A 20,689-nucleotide genomic window follows, 5' to 3' on the forward strand; every position below is an offset into this window, starting at 1 on the left:
CACCTGGCCTCTCGACACCCAAGTTTCTTCATCTGTAAAGAGGAATAGTAAGAGTGCCACCTCATGTGTGTAGTGAGTATCAAAATAGGAAAAACCATCAGGGTGTTCTTTAGTTTTACCAGACTGATAAAATTCTCTGCATAAATGCATATTATAAATGATCATCTGATACCAATCTAGGGATCTTGAAACCTTAGCTGTCACTTGAACCCTGCTCTGCATCTGGATATTAGAAAAGGATTGGTTATTTTAATTATTGACACTTCCATGGTCTTATATTGTTACCACCATCGTCTCTGTCTTAATTAAGACTATTTATTTTTATTTGACCATTGGAAATATGAAGCATATTTGAGTTAAAGAGCTTTTGGATATAAGAAAAATACAACCCACTCAGATTAAATCAAATATAAAGGTGGCAGTAGGGGCCAGTGACTGGTTGGTATTGGTATGCAGTGAGTATTTTTTGAAATGATCAAGAGATATCAAATACCAAATAACAGAAAATGATTGCAAATGGAACTCAAAGCTGGGAACTGAAAAAATCTTTGTGTCAGGAAATTCTGATCTCTCTCATCCCAGTTTTCCTGGATACACCAACTATGTGGCTGGCTTTCTCACAGAGCCAGTTTTCTTTATGCATCCAATTGGCCATGTTTCAAAATGGCCATCTCATCTGCCAAGGCCCACCACCAACCAACTCAGCCTCGCTGCTCCTCAGTTCCAAACATCCCTGAGAAAAAAGAAACCAACAGATCAAGATGACCTCTTCAATGAGGTTACACAAATCCAATGTCACAAAGAACTCTTTCCCTCATCCAGTCAGCTGTGGCCAGGAGTGGAGCAGGATTATGTAGAACAAAGAAATTGGGGAAATTCCCTGAGGAAAATGTGTGGCTGAAATTTGCAAACAATGATGTCTCAGTATAAACCATAATTGAACTGGAATCCTCCTAGGCAAACTATAAATGCATTAGTGCAGAATTAATTTTGATAGAGTGGCTACATGTGTCAAACATATGATAATTCTCTAAGTTCACTCCTCTCCAGACTCACACAATCAATTTCTTTCATTGCCATAGGTTCCCTTGGCACATTGCCTGTATTAGTCACCAACTGCTGCTGTAACAAATCACTGTAAACCCAGTAGTAGCCTAAAACAACACAGATGTATTATCTTACAGTCCCGGCATCAGATATCCAAAATGATTCTCTCTGAGCTAAAATCAAGATGTCAGCAGGACTGCAGCTGTTCTAGAGGCTTTCAAGGAGAATTCATTTCCTTTCCTATCCAGACATCTAGAGGCTGCCTTCATTCCTTGGCTCATGGCCCCTTCATTCCTTGGCTCATGGCCCCTTCCTCCATCTTCAAAGCCAGGACAGTAACATCTTCTCTCCTTTCTGAGCTCTGCTCCAGTCCTTGTATCTTCTCTCTTCCTGATCTTCTTGCCTCCCAATTGTAAGGATGTATGTGATTACACTGGAAGCACCCAGGTAATCCAGGATGATTTTACCCATCAAGAGACCCTTACCTTAATCATGTCTGTAAAGTCCCTTATGCCAGGTAAAATAATATATTCACAGTTTCTAAGAATTAGGAGGTGGACAAATTTGGAGAGGGGGGCTGCCACATTGCTCAACATAGAGTAAGAAATCAATAACAGTTCCTGGTGTTAATTTATTTAGTTAACATCCCTGCTAAGTGTGCTCATATTTTAAATCCTAAAGTGAACAAGAAATTCTGCATAAGCATTCCTTTTTCTTTTATTTCTAATACTTGAGTCTCTTACTAATTACCCGAAACTCATACTTGTGGCAGATATGAAAATGCACTTGATCAGTTGCGAAGTACAGAAATATGTGATTTCAGTTACCAGCTCAATCTCTTCTTATTAAACCTTGAATACTTGACATTTGAAAGAGAAAGACTGTGTAACAATTCCATTTTGTAAAATATTCTTCCAATTTAGCAACACAGGATTTTATAAGCTTCCAAATGTCTTCTAATCAAGCTTTAAAATAGGGAGTCAAACACACATACACACACACAAAGGGGGGGTTCTTGGAAAGAACAGTGACACGGGATTTCCAATTTTTTTTCATGCTCCTTGAGAAAATATTTAAACAGAAAAAAAAAACAAATCATGGCCTTTCTGAGTTAAAATGGTTCCAATTGCTTCAACAGATCACCGCACAAGAGTGAGCAGCTGCTTATTGAAATTCTGCCTCCTGGAAGGACCTCCAGTGCCCTCTTGTTCATGGAGAAGCCTGTGATATTAATCAGCTATGGTTTTACAAAAGCTGGACAAACACAAGAAGCTCCGTGCTGGGGGTACATGATGCTCATGTGAGATTTGCATGAGTGACTTCCCCTCATTGTTCAGGTGGCCCCAGAGACTCCAGTCTCACCACCACCCCCTCTTCAGCTTTTCTGCCTGCTGCCCTTGAACTACTGGCTTACAATGTTTTCCATGAACTTCTGTCCACCTGAAGTTGGTATCAAGTAGCTTGATATATTGTCATTGGTACATGTTCACCACCCTTTATTTGAAAATCTTGGGGCTCAATGTGCTCAAAAATTTTGGATTGTAGAAAAGAAATACCATATATTAAGTTTAACACCCTTTGTGGTGTCTGAATCAGTATCCTTAATATTTCTGCAGTAAAATATATAAATATCCTCATCAAGCAGAAGAAACTGAGATGATAAAGATTTTTTCAAATCCATTTAGGTCAGCTTTTGCTGCCAAATTAGTTTTAGAACTAAACTCACTAAAAAGGATTCATTATTCAGAGACTTGGATTTTAGAATTTCAGATAAGGAATTATGGACTTATAGTATGAGCTGATGGGTTATGTTTTCATTCTGTTTTTGAGTTTTCTGTGTGTGTGTGTGTGTGTGTGTTTTACCAAATGGAAGCTCAGTGAAAACTACAAACTCCTAGAATCATGGATTAAAATAGTGTACAGCATTGTGGTAATGGAGTGTTTCTACTTCATTTTACCAACAAGGCAACTGTAGCATAAATAATACAAGTCATTCTGTGAGGTTGTAAATGGGTTGAGAAAAGACACTAGGTTTTTGACATCAGATAGGGTTGAATCAGTCCTAATGAAACCTGTCATTTTAGCAGATTTATGCTCAGACCCAAGTTGCCATGATACCCTCTGGTTAGAGAATTCTCTCACTCATACGACTATTAGGAGCATTCAATCAACAAAAGCAGGTATAAAATAGGCGCAGTGAGTGTCTCATAGTACATCTCACTAAAAGCAACCTTTCCTGCCCTGAGAGTGATTTTTATGATTATTATTGACCTTATTTAATTAAATTCAGTAAATGATTACTGAATTCCTCCTGGAAAGGCACTGAACTAGGTCACAGGGATGAACAAGACAGAGTTATCTCCCATTATACCATAAGCAATTCAAGGGATTGTCATATCTTCGTTATGAGTATCAAGCACAACTGACACACATACAATTAATACATGATTGTTGAATTGAATGCAACTCATGTGTTCACAGTCTAACAGGGGATATGATAACACTGAGAGAGAAGAATGTGAGAAATACCCTAAGAGTTTTACAAAGTGCTATGAAAATAGAAAACAAGATTTCTTCTGTCTAGGAATAGGGGAAGATTTTTAAAAAGAGGAAACATTTGTGTTAGGTCTTAACAGGATGGTAGACATTCAGGGGGTATAACTGGGAGTTAAGAAAAGACCATTTCAGACAAAAGGAAGAACTTAAGAAAATTCTGACAAAGGTGGGAAATTATGTAGTATATTGAACAAGCTGTGGGGTGCAAGCTCAGGGAATTCATGGGTCATACACATGGGGGAATTGCAGCTTGTCATGAGTCAGGGATGTGTTAAGACTAAGTCAAATAAAACCCAGACTGATATGTGAAGGAGTATAGACTGTACAGTGAGGCTTGAGGTGACTAAATATATGTTTAGGTTGCTTTGTTTTTAGCAGGGATGATGTAAACCAAATGACTTGGGCCAAGCTTTAGAAAAATTGTTGTGGTAGTATTTTGTATAAAAAAAAATTAAAAGACAAAGAAAGAGAGTGAAGGTAGATAGACTTGTCAAGGATATATCAAAAAGTCCTTCATGAGAATGATAAACTCCTAAACTAGGGCAGAGGCAGAGAAGATGGCTAGGAGGGGAGAAGTTAAAGAGACATAAGTAGCATGGGTCACATTTGACAACCAACTGGATGAAAAGAGAAGATTCAAAGATAACTCTTAGTTTTTAGATCTGGGGGATAGGATAGTGCCAGAGAACAGAGAAGATACAGGTGATGGATTAAGAAGGTAGAAAAGTATGAATTCATTTTAAAACTGAAGAACAAATTAACTTTTGTTCAAAATAAAAAATAAAACTTGCTAGTGATGTCAAGAAAGAAGACATTCAACCAACAGCAGTTAGTCATAGGGCTAATGTCTTTAGAATAAAGCAATGAACCTGCTAATCTTATGTTTTTCCCATTGAGTAGAGGCTACTCTAAGGCCCTAGGTGACATGTGAGTCTATGAGCTGTGGTTCCATGTCATAAGGTAGAGATCCCACCTGACATAAAATGAGCATTGCAAGTGCACACAGCTCTCTAGAAATTGTTATCAGATGTTGTTCTTACTATGTACGGAATCAGATCACTCGCTCACACAGAACCTTTACTATCAGTGAAGGCTGGAAGTGTGCTGAGGCAAGCAGGTCCTTCCCTCAGGTGCCTGCAATTGCCCATCTTAAATGACTCCTGAAATTTTTCAACTTAGGCACCTCCCTTGCCTCACTTCCCTCCAACACTAGGAATAGTGTAAAATCTTTTCTAAGACAAAGTAGCAATAAAGGTTCTTTATTAAGAGGCCATTATGTTGTAGCACAGGGGTCACAAACTTTCACGTAAAGAACCAGATAGTAAACATTTTAGGCCCGTAGCCTAAATGCTTCAGCCCCAGCTGCTCGATTCTGCCACTGTGGTGGGAAAACAGCCATAGATAAGATGTAATGATTGGGTACGACTCTGTTGTGATACTTTATTGACAAGAATAGGTGGCAGGCCAAATTTGGCCCTCAGGTCATTGTTTGCCATCCCTGTTGTGTGGAAGGAGGTAAGAAGACCTTAGATTTAATTTCCAGACCCATCATTTGTAAAATATCTGGATTTGGATGTGTGCCTCTGTAAACTGTGATAAGTTTACCTTTCACAAAAAATGTATGATAAATGCCTCATAAATAACAGTCTCTCAAATAGGGTGCCATCCTTTGAATTACAAGGCAGAATACAAAAAATAGCTAACACTTCTCAAATGATTCTATGATATACCAGCAAGTGTAAGGACTACAAAGATTATTTTATTGAATTTTGCAACAACTCTTGAAGTAGGAACAACTGTAGTATCCCTTTCTACTTGTAGGGAAATGGAGGCACCAAGAGATGCCCAAGCGATGCTTACATAGATAGGAAGTGACGTATCTAGCTCTTAACCCTGGTGCATAGACTCCAGATGCCTTGGTGCTAGCCTCTGTGCTAGTTCATTAGCTCCATGAATTCAGCTTCTATAAAATGCTCAGAATCACCTTGAGTTTTCCAGGGCTTTTCCTAGCTCATCCCCATGCAATACAACTGAAACCAATGTATACACAACTCCTGAAAATTCACCTTCAAGTTAACACTCCAATAAGACCTTATGTAGATAAAGCACTTATTCCAACCCTCTTCCTGCCCATCTATTCCTTACCCCCTCCCAACAAAGATCTGCAGTTAAGGAAATCCAGAATATTATTGAGAAAGCTAATGCAAGCCCATTTCAAAAAATGTATCCCATAATCACTCCCAAAACTTGCAATTTCCAAGCTACACGGCAGAATAGCATACTGGATTAATTATGCCAGGCTGCAGCAATAACCTTGAATTAAAGCTGCAACCTTCTATTTTTAAGAAACACTTGCCTTTCTGGTTGATGAAACCTGTCGTCCCATCAGGTAACAGACGTGACCAGGAAAGAGAGAAGCGGTAATGAGTCAATCCAAGCTGTTTGATACATTTCAAATCTTCCTCCCACAGAGTGTAGCTGCCACAAGCTACATCGCCAGTCTGGTTCTTGAAAACTCTGTCTCCTCCCTGATGGGTGAATGTGTCCCAGACACTAGGGCCTTTTCCATCTGCATCCCAGCCTCCTGAGAAAAAGAAAATGAAACACTTACACTCTTGACATCCACGGGCATATGTGGAATGTAAATATTTGTCGCCACAAGAACATACCTCATTAACTCAATGTACCATATTTGTAACTTTAAAATACGCTTTTACAATAACATGCGCGAGCCGGTTATGTGTTCTGCTGTCCTTGATCCCTGAAGCGGACTGGTGGCAAATGAAAAATTATTGCATAGTGCTGCCACATAGAAGGATTTCATGGTTCATTATCTGAGGATCTCCTGGCTGGTCAAGTCAGGCAGGTGCTCGCTCAAAATGTCTGAGTTGAAAACATCTCCTTATGAACATTTCCTTTGGCCATGCCTGACACCTGACACGCCCTGTCCTTGATGTCCATGACCAAGTCCTGAGGTCTTATCTTTGGTCCTCTACACTGGAAGCCTATTCTCCTGTTATTTAACAATGGAGCTTGTGATGACCCAGTCAGTGATTTGTAGGTAAGTTGCTGAGATAACCCTGGTGCCGTACATTCACTCATGCATACAACGTTCTGTGTCAGGCACTGTGCTAAGCACAGGAGACAGGGGGGTGAACTCTGATTGCTTTCTGACCTTGGGGAATTTAGCTATAGGCAAGTGGGAAATAGTCAACCCGAAGGCCTCTGCCAGGTAACCAGGGAGTGACCTTTATCCAGATGTGGGATCAAGTCAGAAGTCTCTTACAGAAATGACTTAAGACTGAAGCATGAAAGAAATGCTGGATTATCAAGGTGGGGATGGCTGGAAGTTAGAGAAAAGGAGAGTTAGGATTTGACTAAACTCAGAGGTAAGAGAATGTTGCACATTAGAGGAACAGAAAGTAAAAATTAGGTTAGATTCATTAGGTTCATATAGAAATTTTGTTTAAAGAGGTAGTTAGAATACATTTTATAGTATAAAGAATTAATTCTTTTAAAAAATCCCATGACTCCCTAATTCCCCTTCAAAGTGGACACCCTGCAGACACACTCATATACTTTCACAGAGAGATTATATGAGGCAGAGAATCTATAATATATTGAGGCAGTATCGTCTATTATAGCAAAATCCTGGAAACAACTTACACCCTATCAACAGCAGGACAGATAATTAATTTAAGGTGTATCAATGGAGAGGAAACACTAATCAACACTGAAAATGGATGAATCAGAGAATAGATAATAACCTCCTGCTATGGTCTGAGTGTTCTCCTCCCACCCAAAATTTGTGTGTTGAAATCCCAATGCCTGATGTGATCAATTAAGAGGTAGGTCTTTGGGAGGTCATTAGGTCATGAGAGTAGAACCCTCAGGGATAGCATTAGTGCTTTTACAAAAGAGGCCACAGAGCTCCAGAGCCCCCTCTGCCATTTGAGGATACAAGTCTATCTGTGAGAGAAGGCCCTTACCCAGCCATGATGGCAATCTGACTTTGAACTTCCAGCATGCAGAACTGTGAGAAATAAATGGTTGTTGTTTATTAGCCACCTAGTCTGTGCTATTTTGTTATAGCAGATCAGATGGACTAAGCTACCCTGAAAATTATAATGTTCAAGAACAACAAAAGGGCAAAAAAATCAAGATTCAAAAGAATGCCCAGCCAGTCATAGACTTATGAACTGGGAAGTCATGGTTCCATTCCCCTTCAGAGCACATACCCAGGTTGCAGGCTCAATTCCCAGTAGGGGGTATTCAGGAGGCAGCTAGTCCATGATTCTCATTACAGATGTTTCTATATCTCTATCCCTTTCCCTTCCTCTCTCTCTAAAGTCAAGATATATATATATATTTCAAAAGAATGTATACAGGGGTGAATAAGTGGAGTAGAGATGTTTTCAGGGCAAAGAAACTATTCTGTGTAATACTGTAATGATGAATACATATCATTAGACCTTTGTCAAAACCATAAATGTGAACTTAGTTAATAATGTATGAATATTTCTTCAGGTTGCAACAAATGTCCCACACTAATGCAAGAGGTTAATGGTGGAGTAACTTAGACAACGGGTTATATGGTAACTCTCTAGACCAGCGGTTCTCAACCTGTAGGTCGCGACCCCTTCGGGGGTCAAATGACCCTTTCACAAGGGTCGCCTAAGACCATCTGAAAACACATATATAATTACATATTGTTTTTGTGATTAATCACTATGCTTTAATTATGTTCAATTTGTAACAATAAAACAGGGTTACCACAACATGAGGAACTGTATTAAAGGGTCAAGGCATTAGGAAGGTTGAGAACCACTGCTCGACCATCTGCTCTATTTTTCCACAAATCCAAAATTGCTCTAAGATAACAGATTTCAGTCTGTCATTTCAAAGAGTATAAATATATGATATGTTTATCATGTTTTGTATATTTAAAAATACATGACAATCCATGTATTTTTAACATATACATGTGAGACAAACATATAGCAACATGCCTGGGGATTATAAAATTAGGCTAGTGGTGACATTTGATTTCCAGATCCCACACTCTTAACTATTATGCCAGATGGGAAAAATATATATATATAAAAGAGAACAAGAGAATCAGAAAAAAACACACACACATATAAATGGTAAGAAAAATAAAAGCATAAAATAAGTTGGTTGGACAAGGTATAAATGATCACTTATAAGAATGCAAGTCAATGATCTAAATTCCTCAGATAAAAGAGAAATATAGTCATACTAGATTTTTTAAAAATTTTACTTCAGTGACATGTTGTTTACAAATTCACCTATATTTCTATAAAATATATATAAATTGGGAATCAAAACATGAATAAAAGATATCCCTGCCCACCAAAAAAAAAGCTATGGACTGCAAGGAATAAACCATTCGTGAAGATAATGCAGTCCCTACATAATGATAACACTGTTTTAATGTGCATGCATCTAGAATCTAGTTTCAAAATATCTGAAGCAAAAAGTGACAAAACTGAAAAGCAACATTGACAAACCCACCTCATCATGGGAGATTTTATTCAACATATGAGTTTTACCAAACATTACAAGTAAAAAAAAAAAATGTTATTCTTGCACAAATCATTCCAGAAAATAAAAAGGAAGAGTTCCTCAACTCATTTGATGTGGCTAGAATAACCTTGATGCCAAAACCTCTCTCAGTAACTGGGAAAGAGAGAATAAGGATGACATATATGAACGAGCTTGATCTAATGGATATAGATGACACTGCGCCATAACGAACACCACTACTGAAGAATACACTCCATTCTTCTCACGCAGACAAAACCATTATGAAAGTCGAGCACAAATTGATCCATAAATAAAGACTCCATAAATTTCAAAGTGTTGGAGAAATGACTATGACAATCTCTGATACACTGTGCAAGAGTTTACTAGTAATGTCTAAAGAACATTAGAAATCCCAAAAAGTTCAGCTACCTGGAAAGGTACATCTGAACAACTTAAAGAAGGCATTATAGTTGTCACCAGAAACCATAAAAAACTAACTAGCAAAAAAATAAGTATTAAAATATTGTGGGATCTAGTTTAAAATATTTAGAGAGAAAGTTTTAATGCGCATATTAGACCAGAAGCAAGCCTCAGAGTTAGTGAGCCGAGTATCTCACTTTAAAGATATAAAGAACAAACAGGAAGAGGGAGAAGAAATGGAGGAGGAGAAAAAGGAGGAGGAGAAAAAGGAGAACGGAAGGTGACATAAGTAGGAGAAACATAAGATAAGATCAGAAATAATAAAATAGAAAACAAACCAGGATAGAGATGATAATCAAAAGCAAATAGTAGTTTAAAAAAAAAAAAGTCTAACAAAATATAATAAACCCTACAAAATAAAATTTAAAAATGAGAAATAAAATTTTAAAGTATTAGTAATGCAAAGGAAAACACAGCTACAGAAACTACAGCAATTATACTGATAGAAGAGTGTATTGTTTCTAAAACTTTTAAAAACAAATGTGAAAAATTATATGGAAATGATAAATTCTAGATATTAAAACATCAAAATTGGCTCAACTAAAAGTAAAACAATTGAAAGATCTTTTTAAACTATTTAAAAATTAATCAGTACCTAATATGTTCCACAACAAAATGCCATGCCAATTGGTTCTACCAGTACAACTGAGTTCTAGTAAATAGAACTCTTGCCAAACAGTCCAGAAAATGAAAAAATACAAATAAAAAAGTATCTCAGCTCATTTTATGTGGTTAGAATGTCCTTGATTCTAAAATTTTAAAAAAATGGCCCTACCAAAAAAAAAAAAGCTATAAGCCAATCTCACTCATAAATACAAAAGCAAGTAGATAAATGGAAGACTTTTTAAATTAAAAAAAAATCAAAATGGAGCTGCAAGAGATAAAACTACAATGTCTAAGAGGAAAAATGCGCCAGATGGAATTAATGGTAGATTAAACATCACAGAAGAAAAGATTAGTACACTTGAAGACATAGCAATAGAAACTTTTGAAAATGAAACAGTATAAAAAAGACTCAATATAATAGAGGCTCAATGACTCATGGGACACTTTCAATCAGGTTAATATGCATGTAATTTGAATATCCAAAGGAAAAAAAAGAAGGACACAGAAAAAAAAAATGTTGGAAGATGAAAACTATAAACCCATAACTCCAAAATCAATGAGCCCCAAGCACAAAACAAATGAAGAAAAATGTGCCAAAGCACACCATAATCAAACTTGCTCAAAACTGGTCATGAAGAGAAAAATAACCAGAGGGAAAGGACATAATGTCTAGGAACAAAAATCAAAATACAGTAGATTGGTTGTCAAAAAAATAATGCAAGCATGGAAACAGTGGAGTAACATCCTTAACATAATGAAAGGGGAAAATCTGTCCAATTAGTCTAACCCTTGTAAAAATATGTTTCAAAAGTAAAGGCTAAATACTTTTCCTGACATACAAAAGCTCAAAGAGCTCCTCACCTGCAAACCTTCCCATAATAAATTTTAAAAAGTCCTCAGGCAGAGATACCAGATGGGAATATGGATCTACACAAAGAAGAGCACCAGAAATGGTAACTACATGGGTAAATATGTAAGATATTTATTATTTAAATCTCTTGCCGAAGCCGGTTTGGCTCAGTGGATGGAGTGTCGGCCTGCGGACTGAGGGGTCCCGGGTTCGATTCCGGTCGAGGGCATGTGCCTGGGTTGCGGGCATATCCCCAGTGGGGGATGTGCAGGAGGCAGCTGATCGATGTTTCTCTCTCATCGATGTTTTTGACTCTCTATCTCTCTCCCTTCCTCTCTGTGAAAAATCAATAAAATATATTTTAAAAAAAAAACACGTTACTATTATTTAAATCTCTTTAATAGATAATTTATTATTTTAAGAAAATTAATAATAATGTAGAATAGCATTGATAATATATGAACTAGTAAGTATAAAATGCATGGCAGCAGTAGCACAAGGCCAAGAGAGAAGTGGAAGTATGCTATTATAAGATTCTTTAATTATATCACAGGCTAGTAACATAGTGTTAAAACAATGTCTTTGATTACCCATGAAGTGGTATAATATCACTTGAACTTTGACCAATAATTTCATTAAATGTAAATGAGTCTATACAACCCAATTCAAAGAGATCATCAGATAGAATAAAAAAACTAAACTCAGCCATATACTACATACAAGAAACTCACTTCAAAAATAAAGACAAAAGGTTAAAAGTGACAGTTTGAAAAACATGTACCATGCTAACACTAATCAAAAAAAACTGTAGTTGTTCTGTTGATACAAGTGTAGATTTCTGAGCAAGAATATTATCTATATTCTAGAGGCCCAGTGCACGAATTCATGCACAGGTGGGGTCCCTTGGGGTGGCCTGCGGGGATCGAGTCCCCCGACTCCCCCCAACCCTCTTGGGATGGGAGCCAGATGCAGTTCTTGTGGCTGGTAAGCGCTGCTGTGGTGGTGCGAGCCTCTCCCAATCAGGACTGGGACAGGCACAGTGGGGCCAGGATGAGTGGGAGCAGAAGGCAGGAGCGACCGAAAACCTAACCTCCCAACAACCTGTGGACCAGTCGCTATAATGCACACTGAGCACCAGGAGGCAGACATTCAATGCAGGAGCTGCCCCCTGGTGGTCAGTGTTCTCCCACAGCGGGAGCGCCACTCAACTGACCTACGCTTCCAGGCAGCCTACCAGCCCTGCAGCAGCCACTCACTCCCTCAGTAGTCCTGCAGGTCCAATATCCAGAGAACTGGCCAGGTACCAAAGGACCGGTGCCACCAGCATGATCCTGACAGTGCCAATGGACTCCTGGAAGTCGGCCTCAGGTACCTTGAGGCCGCTTCCCCTTCCTAGAAGCTCCACAAGGAAGTAATGATATAGAAGCAGCCGCCAGGTGGCTCCCAACAACCACCGCAAATGTCAGTGGGAGGGATCCAGATCCTGAGCTGGCAAGGGCATCCTACCATCCACCCAGGGGGCTGATGGCATCCTGGCCCCCTCCTTACCCCCTTTGGGATGGGCACCAGACACAGGGCTCACGACTCATGAGTGCCACTGCAGTGGTGCGAGGCTGTCCTGATAGGGACTTACTGGGTGCAAGCCACAGCAGGTGCAGTAGGGCCAGGATGAGCGGGAACAGTAGGTAGGAGCAGCAGGTGGCGTTGGACTGCCAGTTTCAGTCCGATCCCCACAGGCCACACCGAGGGACCCCACCCATGCACGAATTCATTTACCGGGCATCTAGTCAGTGACAAGATATTAAAGGGATCAATTTATCAAGAGGATTACATTTTTTGAAGTCATTTTTCTGAATTTATGCTAAGTGAAATAAGGCAGACAAAGACAAGTATCACATGATCTCATTCGTATGTGGGATCGAATAACATACTAGTAATAAAATGTTGGATAAGATAGATCCAGAGACATAGAAGCATGGAACCGACTGTGGAATCTCAGAGGGAAGTGGGGTGGGGGTGGAAAGAGATCAACCAAAGTACTTGTATGCATGTATGCTTAACCCATGGACACAGACAATAGGGTGGTGAAGGCTTGGGTGGGGGCGGGGGGCTAGAAGGGGTCAATGGGGGGTAAGGGGCTCATACTTTCAACAATAAAGATTTTTTTAAAAAAAAATATTTATTGAATTTAGAGAATAAGAGGGAGGTAAGCACAGAGAGTGAAAGGGTGTGGGAGAAGGAGGAGAGAGAGAGAGGGAGAGAGAAATCAATTTGTTGTTCTACTTATTTATGTAATCATTGGTTGATTCTTGTATGGGCTCTGACCAGAGACAGCACCTGAAACCTTGGTGTATTGGGATGACACTCTAACCAACTGAGCTACCCGGCCAGGACAAGAGGATTACAATTTTAAGTGTTTATACACCTAATAAAAGACATTCAAAACACATGAACCACCTCATTCTTTCCCTTACAAAATAATACACAAATCCACAATTATATTTGGATATTTTGATTTAAAGACCAACAACACTATAGAAAAAATGGCCCAAAGAAGCGAATAGTTCCTTCACAGAAGGAGAAACACATGGCTAGCAAACATTTTTAAAAATGTAAGACATCATTAAAAAACTGGGAACTGCAAATGAAAACCACTATGAGATACCATTCTACACCCACACAGTTGGCATACATTTAAAAGTTGGGCAATATGAAGCATTAGAGAGATTATTGCATAGCAGGAATGTTTATACACCATTGGAAGGAGAACATTATGGAAATAGCTAGTAAAGTTGAAAGAACACATATATCAAAACCCAGTGACTCATGTACCACCATATACCCTGTTTCTACAATGTAGACCAGGAGATAGATAAATGTGTGTGTGTGTATATATATATTCGTGATGCAACAACAACAAAATCCATGCTGGAAACTGCCAATTTCCTTTGTCAGGACAATGAATCAGTGAAAGTATAAATAAACTAGAGCATAGTCATATACTGAAAGACTATACAGGAGCAAGAATGAATGAACAACATCTACACAGATCAACATGGATAAATCTCCGAAATAAATTATTGAAAGGGAAAAGCAAGTTACAAAAAATACACACAATATATTTCCACTTATACCATGTTCAAAACATGTAAAATTAAATAATACATTTTAGCTGTGGATTCTCATGTGCTAAAATCATAACAAAAAGCAAGGAATTGATAAATGCAAAATTCATACATTTGGGAAGAGGATTAAGGAGGAAATATTAGAGAAGGGTTCTAGAAATATGGTGACTAGATGAATATTAGTTTTATTTCTATACTATACACATAAAATATAACTTATTTTATCTATCTTTATGATACATTTCATTGTTTATAATAAGCACAATTTTTGAGTCTTAGCTCTCTGTCAGTTCTACACCAACAACTTATATCAACCACCTCATTCTTTCCCTTACAATAACGCTTAGAAGATGTCCTATTATAATTACTAATAAGAGCAAAAGGAAACTAAGACTCATAAAGATTAACTTTCCAAGATCAGATATCACATAGCTAATTACTGTGAATATCAAAATGTGATACACCAGTCCTACCCTGATTGACACCGAAACATAAACTCTATGAAGTCTGTTGTTGACAACTTAGGTGAGTCTCAGACTCAATGAAATATTTCTTTGTGAATTAGTGTTTTAGTCCACATTTATATATTTTACAAATAATAATTGCATATCATCTTTCCTTTGCGGACCTTACAATGTAGTTAATATTAGACAAATAAATCGTATACCACATCAAGATGAGTTTTATGAAGATTGTACAAAAATACTATGGGTGAATCAAGAAGCAAGCATTCAAGAGTTACTTCTGTCAGACAAACTTACCCAAGAGGAAAGATTCTAAGGCAAGTGTTGAAAGACAAGCAAGAGTTGTCACAGTGAACCCAATAAGGGCAGAAGCAAACCTGTCACTCAGTGGCAATGTTGGAGGTAAGTGGCAGAAAGAAGGCACTAGGGGCACAAAGACCAGTTGGCAGATTATTTCAATATTTTGGCAAGAAATGATAAGGTCCTATATTTTATTTTTTTGTAATTTTGGAAGAAAATTAAAATGTCTCTGAATTCTATGACATAGAAGGTATTCTCACAAAATTGTAAAATATTGGTATTAGTTACAAACCTAACTATTGAAGACTTCCAAGGCTGCAAAGCATTGTGGGAAGAGCACAGGCCACAGAGCTGAGCAGAGGTGAGTTCAGTCCTATCTCTGCCTCTTACCTAACTTCTTTGTATGTAAATATCAACTTCATGGGGTTCTGGAAAACACCATCTGAGCCACAGCAAAAGTGCCTAGTGGGGTGCATGGCAGATGCTATGCCCGTAATAAGTGTTCGTTTTCTCCTCTTCTCAACTCAATGCAACGACACTCATTGCACTTCCACAACTCAATGCAATGACACTCATTACACTTCCACAACAAGGGACCAATTTCTCTTTTCTTCTTCTCTCTGCAGCATGCAATTGATATGAGTACACATGTATTTCCTACATGTGTACTCATGTATCTCACTAAAAATACATGCAATCTTGCCTGTGGTGATGAATCTTGTCTGACTTGGTCCGTGGGGCCTCAGGCTTCCTGATTTAGAAGCCATCGCTACAAAGAGGGTCTTGTCCCTTTTACTTTTACCATGATAATGTCCTTTGAGAGGATGCAGGCCTAAATATACCTCAGTCCTCTGCATAAAGTAAATCATGTCTAGCCCTATATAATAAAAGGCTAATATGCAAATAGACCAAACGGCGGAACAACCAAACAACCGAATAACTGGTCGTTATGACGTGTGCTGACCACCAGGGGGCGTGTGTAGAACATGGCGGGTGTTGGCCATGGTGGGATGGTTCAGCAGGTGAGCAGGGGCACCAGACCAAGGCAGGGCGCCAGTTGCTGTCATCAGGGTGAGCTTCTGGTGGTTACTAAAAATTCTTTGCACCCACTGCCAGCACCGGCCCTGCTCGCACCCACAGCCGGCACTGGAGCCACGGCTTGCACCCACTGCTGGTGCCTGGTGCCAATCCCGATAACTCAGCACCATCAGTGGGTGTGAGCGGCAGTTGCTGGCCTTGATCACCTCTGAGGGTTTCTCTACTTCCCCCTGCTCCTGAGGGATGATTGGGGCAGCAGTCGCTGCTTGCACCCACGATGGCGCTGGCCCCACTCGCACCTGCTGCTGGCGCCAAACTCAATCACTCTGTGCTGTCAGCAGGTGTGAGCGGGGCCGGTGCTCTCAGTGCGTGGGAGTGGTGGTGGTGGGAGCAGGGCTGCAGGCAGACAGGGATGGGCGCCACGGTGGGAGGGCCTGGGTGGGGGTGTGGAGGATGGGCCAACACCTGCCCCTGTGTCTACCACAACCCCGTGGCCCACAGTTCCTTTCAAGGTGCACGAATTCGTGCACTGGGCCCCTAGTAATAAATAAATGTGTGTGTGGGTAAGTATGTGTGTATGTAGACTTCTTCTTCAAAGCCCAAAACAGACTTGCCACATCACCTATTTTTTAAAAATATATTTTTTATTAATTTCAGAGAGGAAGGGAGAGGGATAGAGGATAGAAATATCAATGATAAGATAAAATCATTGATCAGCTGCCTACTGCACACTCCACAATGGGGAATCTAGCCTGCAACCCAGACATGTGCCCTGACCAGGAATTGAACCGTGACCTTCTGGTTCATAGGTCAATGCTCAACCACTGAACCACACTAGCCAGGCCCACATCACTTCTCCAGTAGCATTTTCTGAGTCCCCACTGCAATCCTGCCCTCCTTGGTGCACCCACTACAAAACTAAGACACAGTGTTAGAGTCATCTTTTAAAATATCTTGGCACTCTGTAAGGCGGGGTCCAATCTGCACTCACTTATCTGTGTCTTTCCAGTAGCAAGATGGGATATGTAAATAGTAGGTGCTGACTAAAATCCTTGTGTGTTATGCTTCACATAAAATAGGAATAATAATGTTTGCTGGCTCACTGCCTCACAGAAATATGAGGAAGTTATCTTCATGCCTGTAAGTTATTGCAGTCTTCATTTGAAAGATGAAACGTGGCTAAAAATTCAAGTAATTGCCATTTGTAAGGCATGACAAAAGTATTTATTTTTATCACTACCATTCATTAAGTGTATTCGACATGACTATTCTTTGTGAAACCTTGAGGTTGGGTGAGCAGATACTCTGATCTAGAAGCAGTACTCAGCTTAAAGCTAATTCAAAAGATAAAAGGCCCCCAAATTGACAAGAAAACCACCACACTTCATGGAAACACATTTTACTATTGAGTCACATGAGGATGGTGGGTTCCAGAAGGAATGTCTTCAAGGGAAACAAACAAACAAACAAACACCAACTATGAAGTATCTGATGTGTTGGAACATGTCAAGAGGTAATTTACATTTCTGGCAGACAGTGTGGAGATGAATTAGTGAAAGAATCATAGAAGGGAGGCCAACCACAATAGACAAGTATTAACTCTCAGGCAAGATAAAGTCCGAGCAAGACTAAAAGGACGTAAGGTAGCTCAGCTCTGCACAATATTTACATAAAACAATGACATAAAAACTGAGTGATGATTTTAAATAAAACTTGTTAAATATCCAAAATAGAAAATAGAAAGTTGGCTTTGTGAGGATGATGCTTTAAGCATGCTTTAAAAAAAAGGCCTGCTTATCTTACATATAGGAAGTCAGTATGTTATATTTTCAACTAAAACATCAAATCATAGCTGTATATACATGCTATTTAGAAACATAGAAGTAAGTACTAGAAAAAAATAGTAAAGGGACTCAAAAGTGTTGGCTTTGGAGAAAATAAATAATAAGTACAGTGGAGTGACATAAAAAAATAACCTGTCTTTGTTGTTAAGTATTCTAATTCTCACAGCACTTGAGTTTTCAAACTATGGCCATGTTACTAAAATAAAATTTAAAATTAAGTTAGGAAAATAAAGATAACCACAAGAGAAGGGAAATTGTAGACCTAAGTCCCAAACTGGTAAGTTCTGGTTCAAGGTCAGAAGTGGTATGCCACCCAAAGGAGGATGTGGAAATGGGCAAGTATGCTTCAGTTATCCCAGAACTAGACACCATGGATATTTAGTGGCAGGGCCAGCAATGACGTCCTGCCAAGGGCTGAGCAGCCACACACAACTAAGAAATGGCCCTACCCAATGCCAACAGCACCTCCTATGGGGAACACTGTGCTAGATGGAAAAAAAGAGTAAAGAAATATATAATGTGGGTGGGGAGGTAAAAGGGCGAGGGAACAAAATGAAACACTGCATTAAAAATTAAAAAAACAGTGAAGTGGCAGGTTAAAACATGGGTATTCATAAGAATCATAAATCTTGGAGTAAACAGCAAATAGAAGCAGAATGATGTTAAGGAAGAATGTGTTATTAAAATTCTCTTAAGGAAAGGCATACACCTGAAACAAACATCATTAATGCAGCAAATGCTTTAAAATGAATGATTCTTTTGGCAGATGGAAGCTGAGGTCAATGGCTGGAGAGGGAAAGTGACCAGCTGAAGAAGACAGCCTGATATGTATCTGGGATGGTAGGATGCTCCCAGCAATGGAGAAGTCTCTGAAGAAGCCATAAGCATGTCCATGAGAAAGAGAATCAGCTCTAAATATCTGCCAAAATCAGACGTTGTGAAACCACCTTAAGAACTTTTTATGACCTTATCTTCAACCAGGTCAACCAGCTTCAACCAGGTCAGAAGCCATGGTAAACAGGAGGAACTATGAGAAGCAGGGAAAGAAAGAAGGTGACTCACACCCTGACCTCCACTAGAGCTATGAAAGAGACTTAACCCTACATCAGACTTGGAGTTGCAGTATTTCATAGATTAATTATTCTGAAGACCAAAAGTAAGACTGTGTTTTGCAACCAGAAGACGCCGTATGTATCAGCCAGGGTCCCAGCAGAAAACAGATGGCACTCATGCTGGGTAACTGAAGAGAGGTTCACAAAAGGACTGTTTACAATGGTGTAAGTAGGGCCTGAGGGTGGCGACCAGGGATGGTGCAGGACCTCAGGGCTTGCAGCAGCGAGAAGCCATTAGCACCCATAAAGAGGCTAGGAGCAGAATCTTTCTAAAACCTACAGCCAGGATTGGCTTGCTGAGTGCTGCCTGGCAGGAGGGAGACACCGCCAACCCACTGCAATCCAGCAGAGAAAGAACCAGAAGAACAAACACTTTGGTTTGTCTCTCCTCCCACCTGACTCTACTGTCTCCTGCTAATGCTTCCCATTGATCAATCCAAACCCAAGCCAAAGGGCGATGCTACCCAAATAGGCTGGCTGCCCAGGACCAAGAGGAGGAGAAGGTGGAAAGTGGATCCTGGTGGACAAACAGAAAATATCTAGTTAACAAGAAGACTGGAGGCCACCAGAGAAACAGACACCCCACACACACACATGTTTTCTCCTCAAGGAAGAGGAAGGGCTGACCCCACTAAGGAATGGGTAAACAAAAACAAACAGTACAGTGTTCTACTTGTGCACTGTACTGACATAATACATAACAGAATGTGACTATAATTTAAATGTGGATGTAGTAATTCATAGAGGTGATCAATTCTTTTAGGAATGGAGAGTGAGAGGAAATATTTCAACCTGGGTTCTGGGACTCAACCTCTTGGGCTCCAACCCTGTATTTGTGTCTTTTGTTCTCTGAGGACCATAATGTCTTTAACTACAAAGATTTCTCAGAGTCCCTCTGCATGGACCTCAGTCCCGTTTCACATCTGTGGCTTTTTGTCTTAACTGCCTCTGCCTCTGCTATTCTGCTGCAATTACTCTTTCATCTTGAGGTTAAGTCTCTTTGCATGCAGCCATTGATGCTTGGGACCACTCCCTCTAGTGAAAGACACTTGCCTCTTTCTTTGGCAGAGAATCTTTCCTCTCCTTTTCATCCATCAGAGCATTGCATGAATCTGAGCTAGCTTCAGCTTCTGATTGCCACTATGCCAATCTGAGCCCCACTTAAAAGGATGGAACAATATACTGGGGAAATGCATCATAATAGTAACAATATCTATCATTGCTTAAGACAGTGATGGCAAACCTATGACACGCGTGTCAGAGGTGACATGCGAACTCATTTTTTTGGTTGATTTTTCTTTGTTAAATGGTATTTAAATATATAAAATAAATATCAAAAATATACATCTTTGTTTTACTATGGTTGCAAATATAAAAAAATTTCTATATGTGACATGGCACCAGAGTTAAGTTAGGGTTTTTCAAAATGCTGACACGCCAAGCTCAAAAGGTTCGCCATCACTGGCTTAAGACCATGCAAGCATTTTACATGTGCAGGGAAGGAAAACGTTTTCCTTGACCCTCCTAGGGTTCCTGACTAGGTCTACAAATTAAACCAACAAAGACAGAGTGTCAGGTAAAAAGCATACAGATGCATTTAATATAAGAAAATGAAGACCTAAAGAAATAGTTAGACACCTGGATGGTGTGGCTCAGTGGTTGAGCATTGATCAAGGAATCATGGTCACTGGTTTGATTCCTAGTCAGGGCACATGCATGG

General features: G+C 39.5%; 1 protein-coding gene across 2 annotated transcripts in view; it reads right to left on the bottom strand.

Annotated features, from left to right (window-relative positions):
• The window catches only part of LOC132220790 (cytosolic beta-glucosidase), a 140,852-nt gene that overhangs the window by 72,359 nt on the left and 47,804 nt on the right, over positions 1 to 20,689 (bottom strand). For both annotated transcript variants that reach the window (XM_059674361.1, XM_059674371.1), the window contains one exon: positions 5,960 to 6,187. In XM_059674361.1, coding sequence (XP_059530344.1) covers positions 5,960 to 6,187 — 228 coding nt within the window. The remainder of the gene's footprint in view (positions 1 to 5,959; positions 6,188 to 20,689) is intronic.

This window comes from Myotis daubentonii, chromosome 1, assembly GCF_963259705.1.
Source record: "Myotis daubentonii chromosome 1, mMyoDau2.1, whole genome shotgun sequence".
Taxonomy (NCBI): Eukaryota; Metazoa; Chordata; class Mammalia; order Chiroptera; family Vespertilionidae; genus Myotis; species Myotis daubentonii.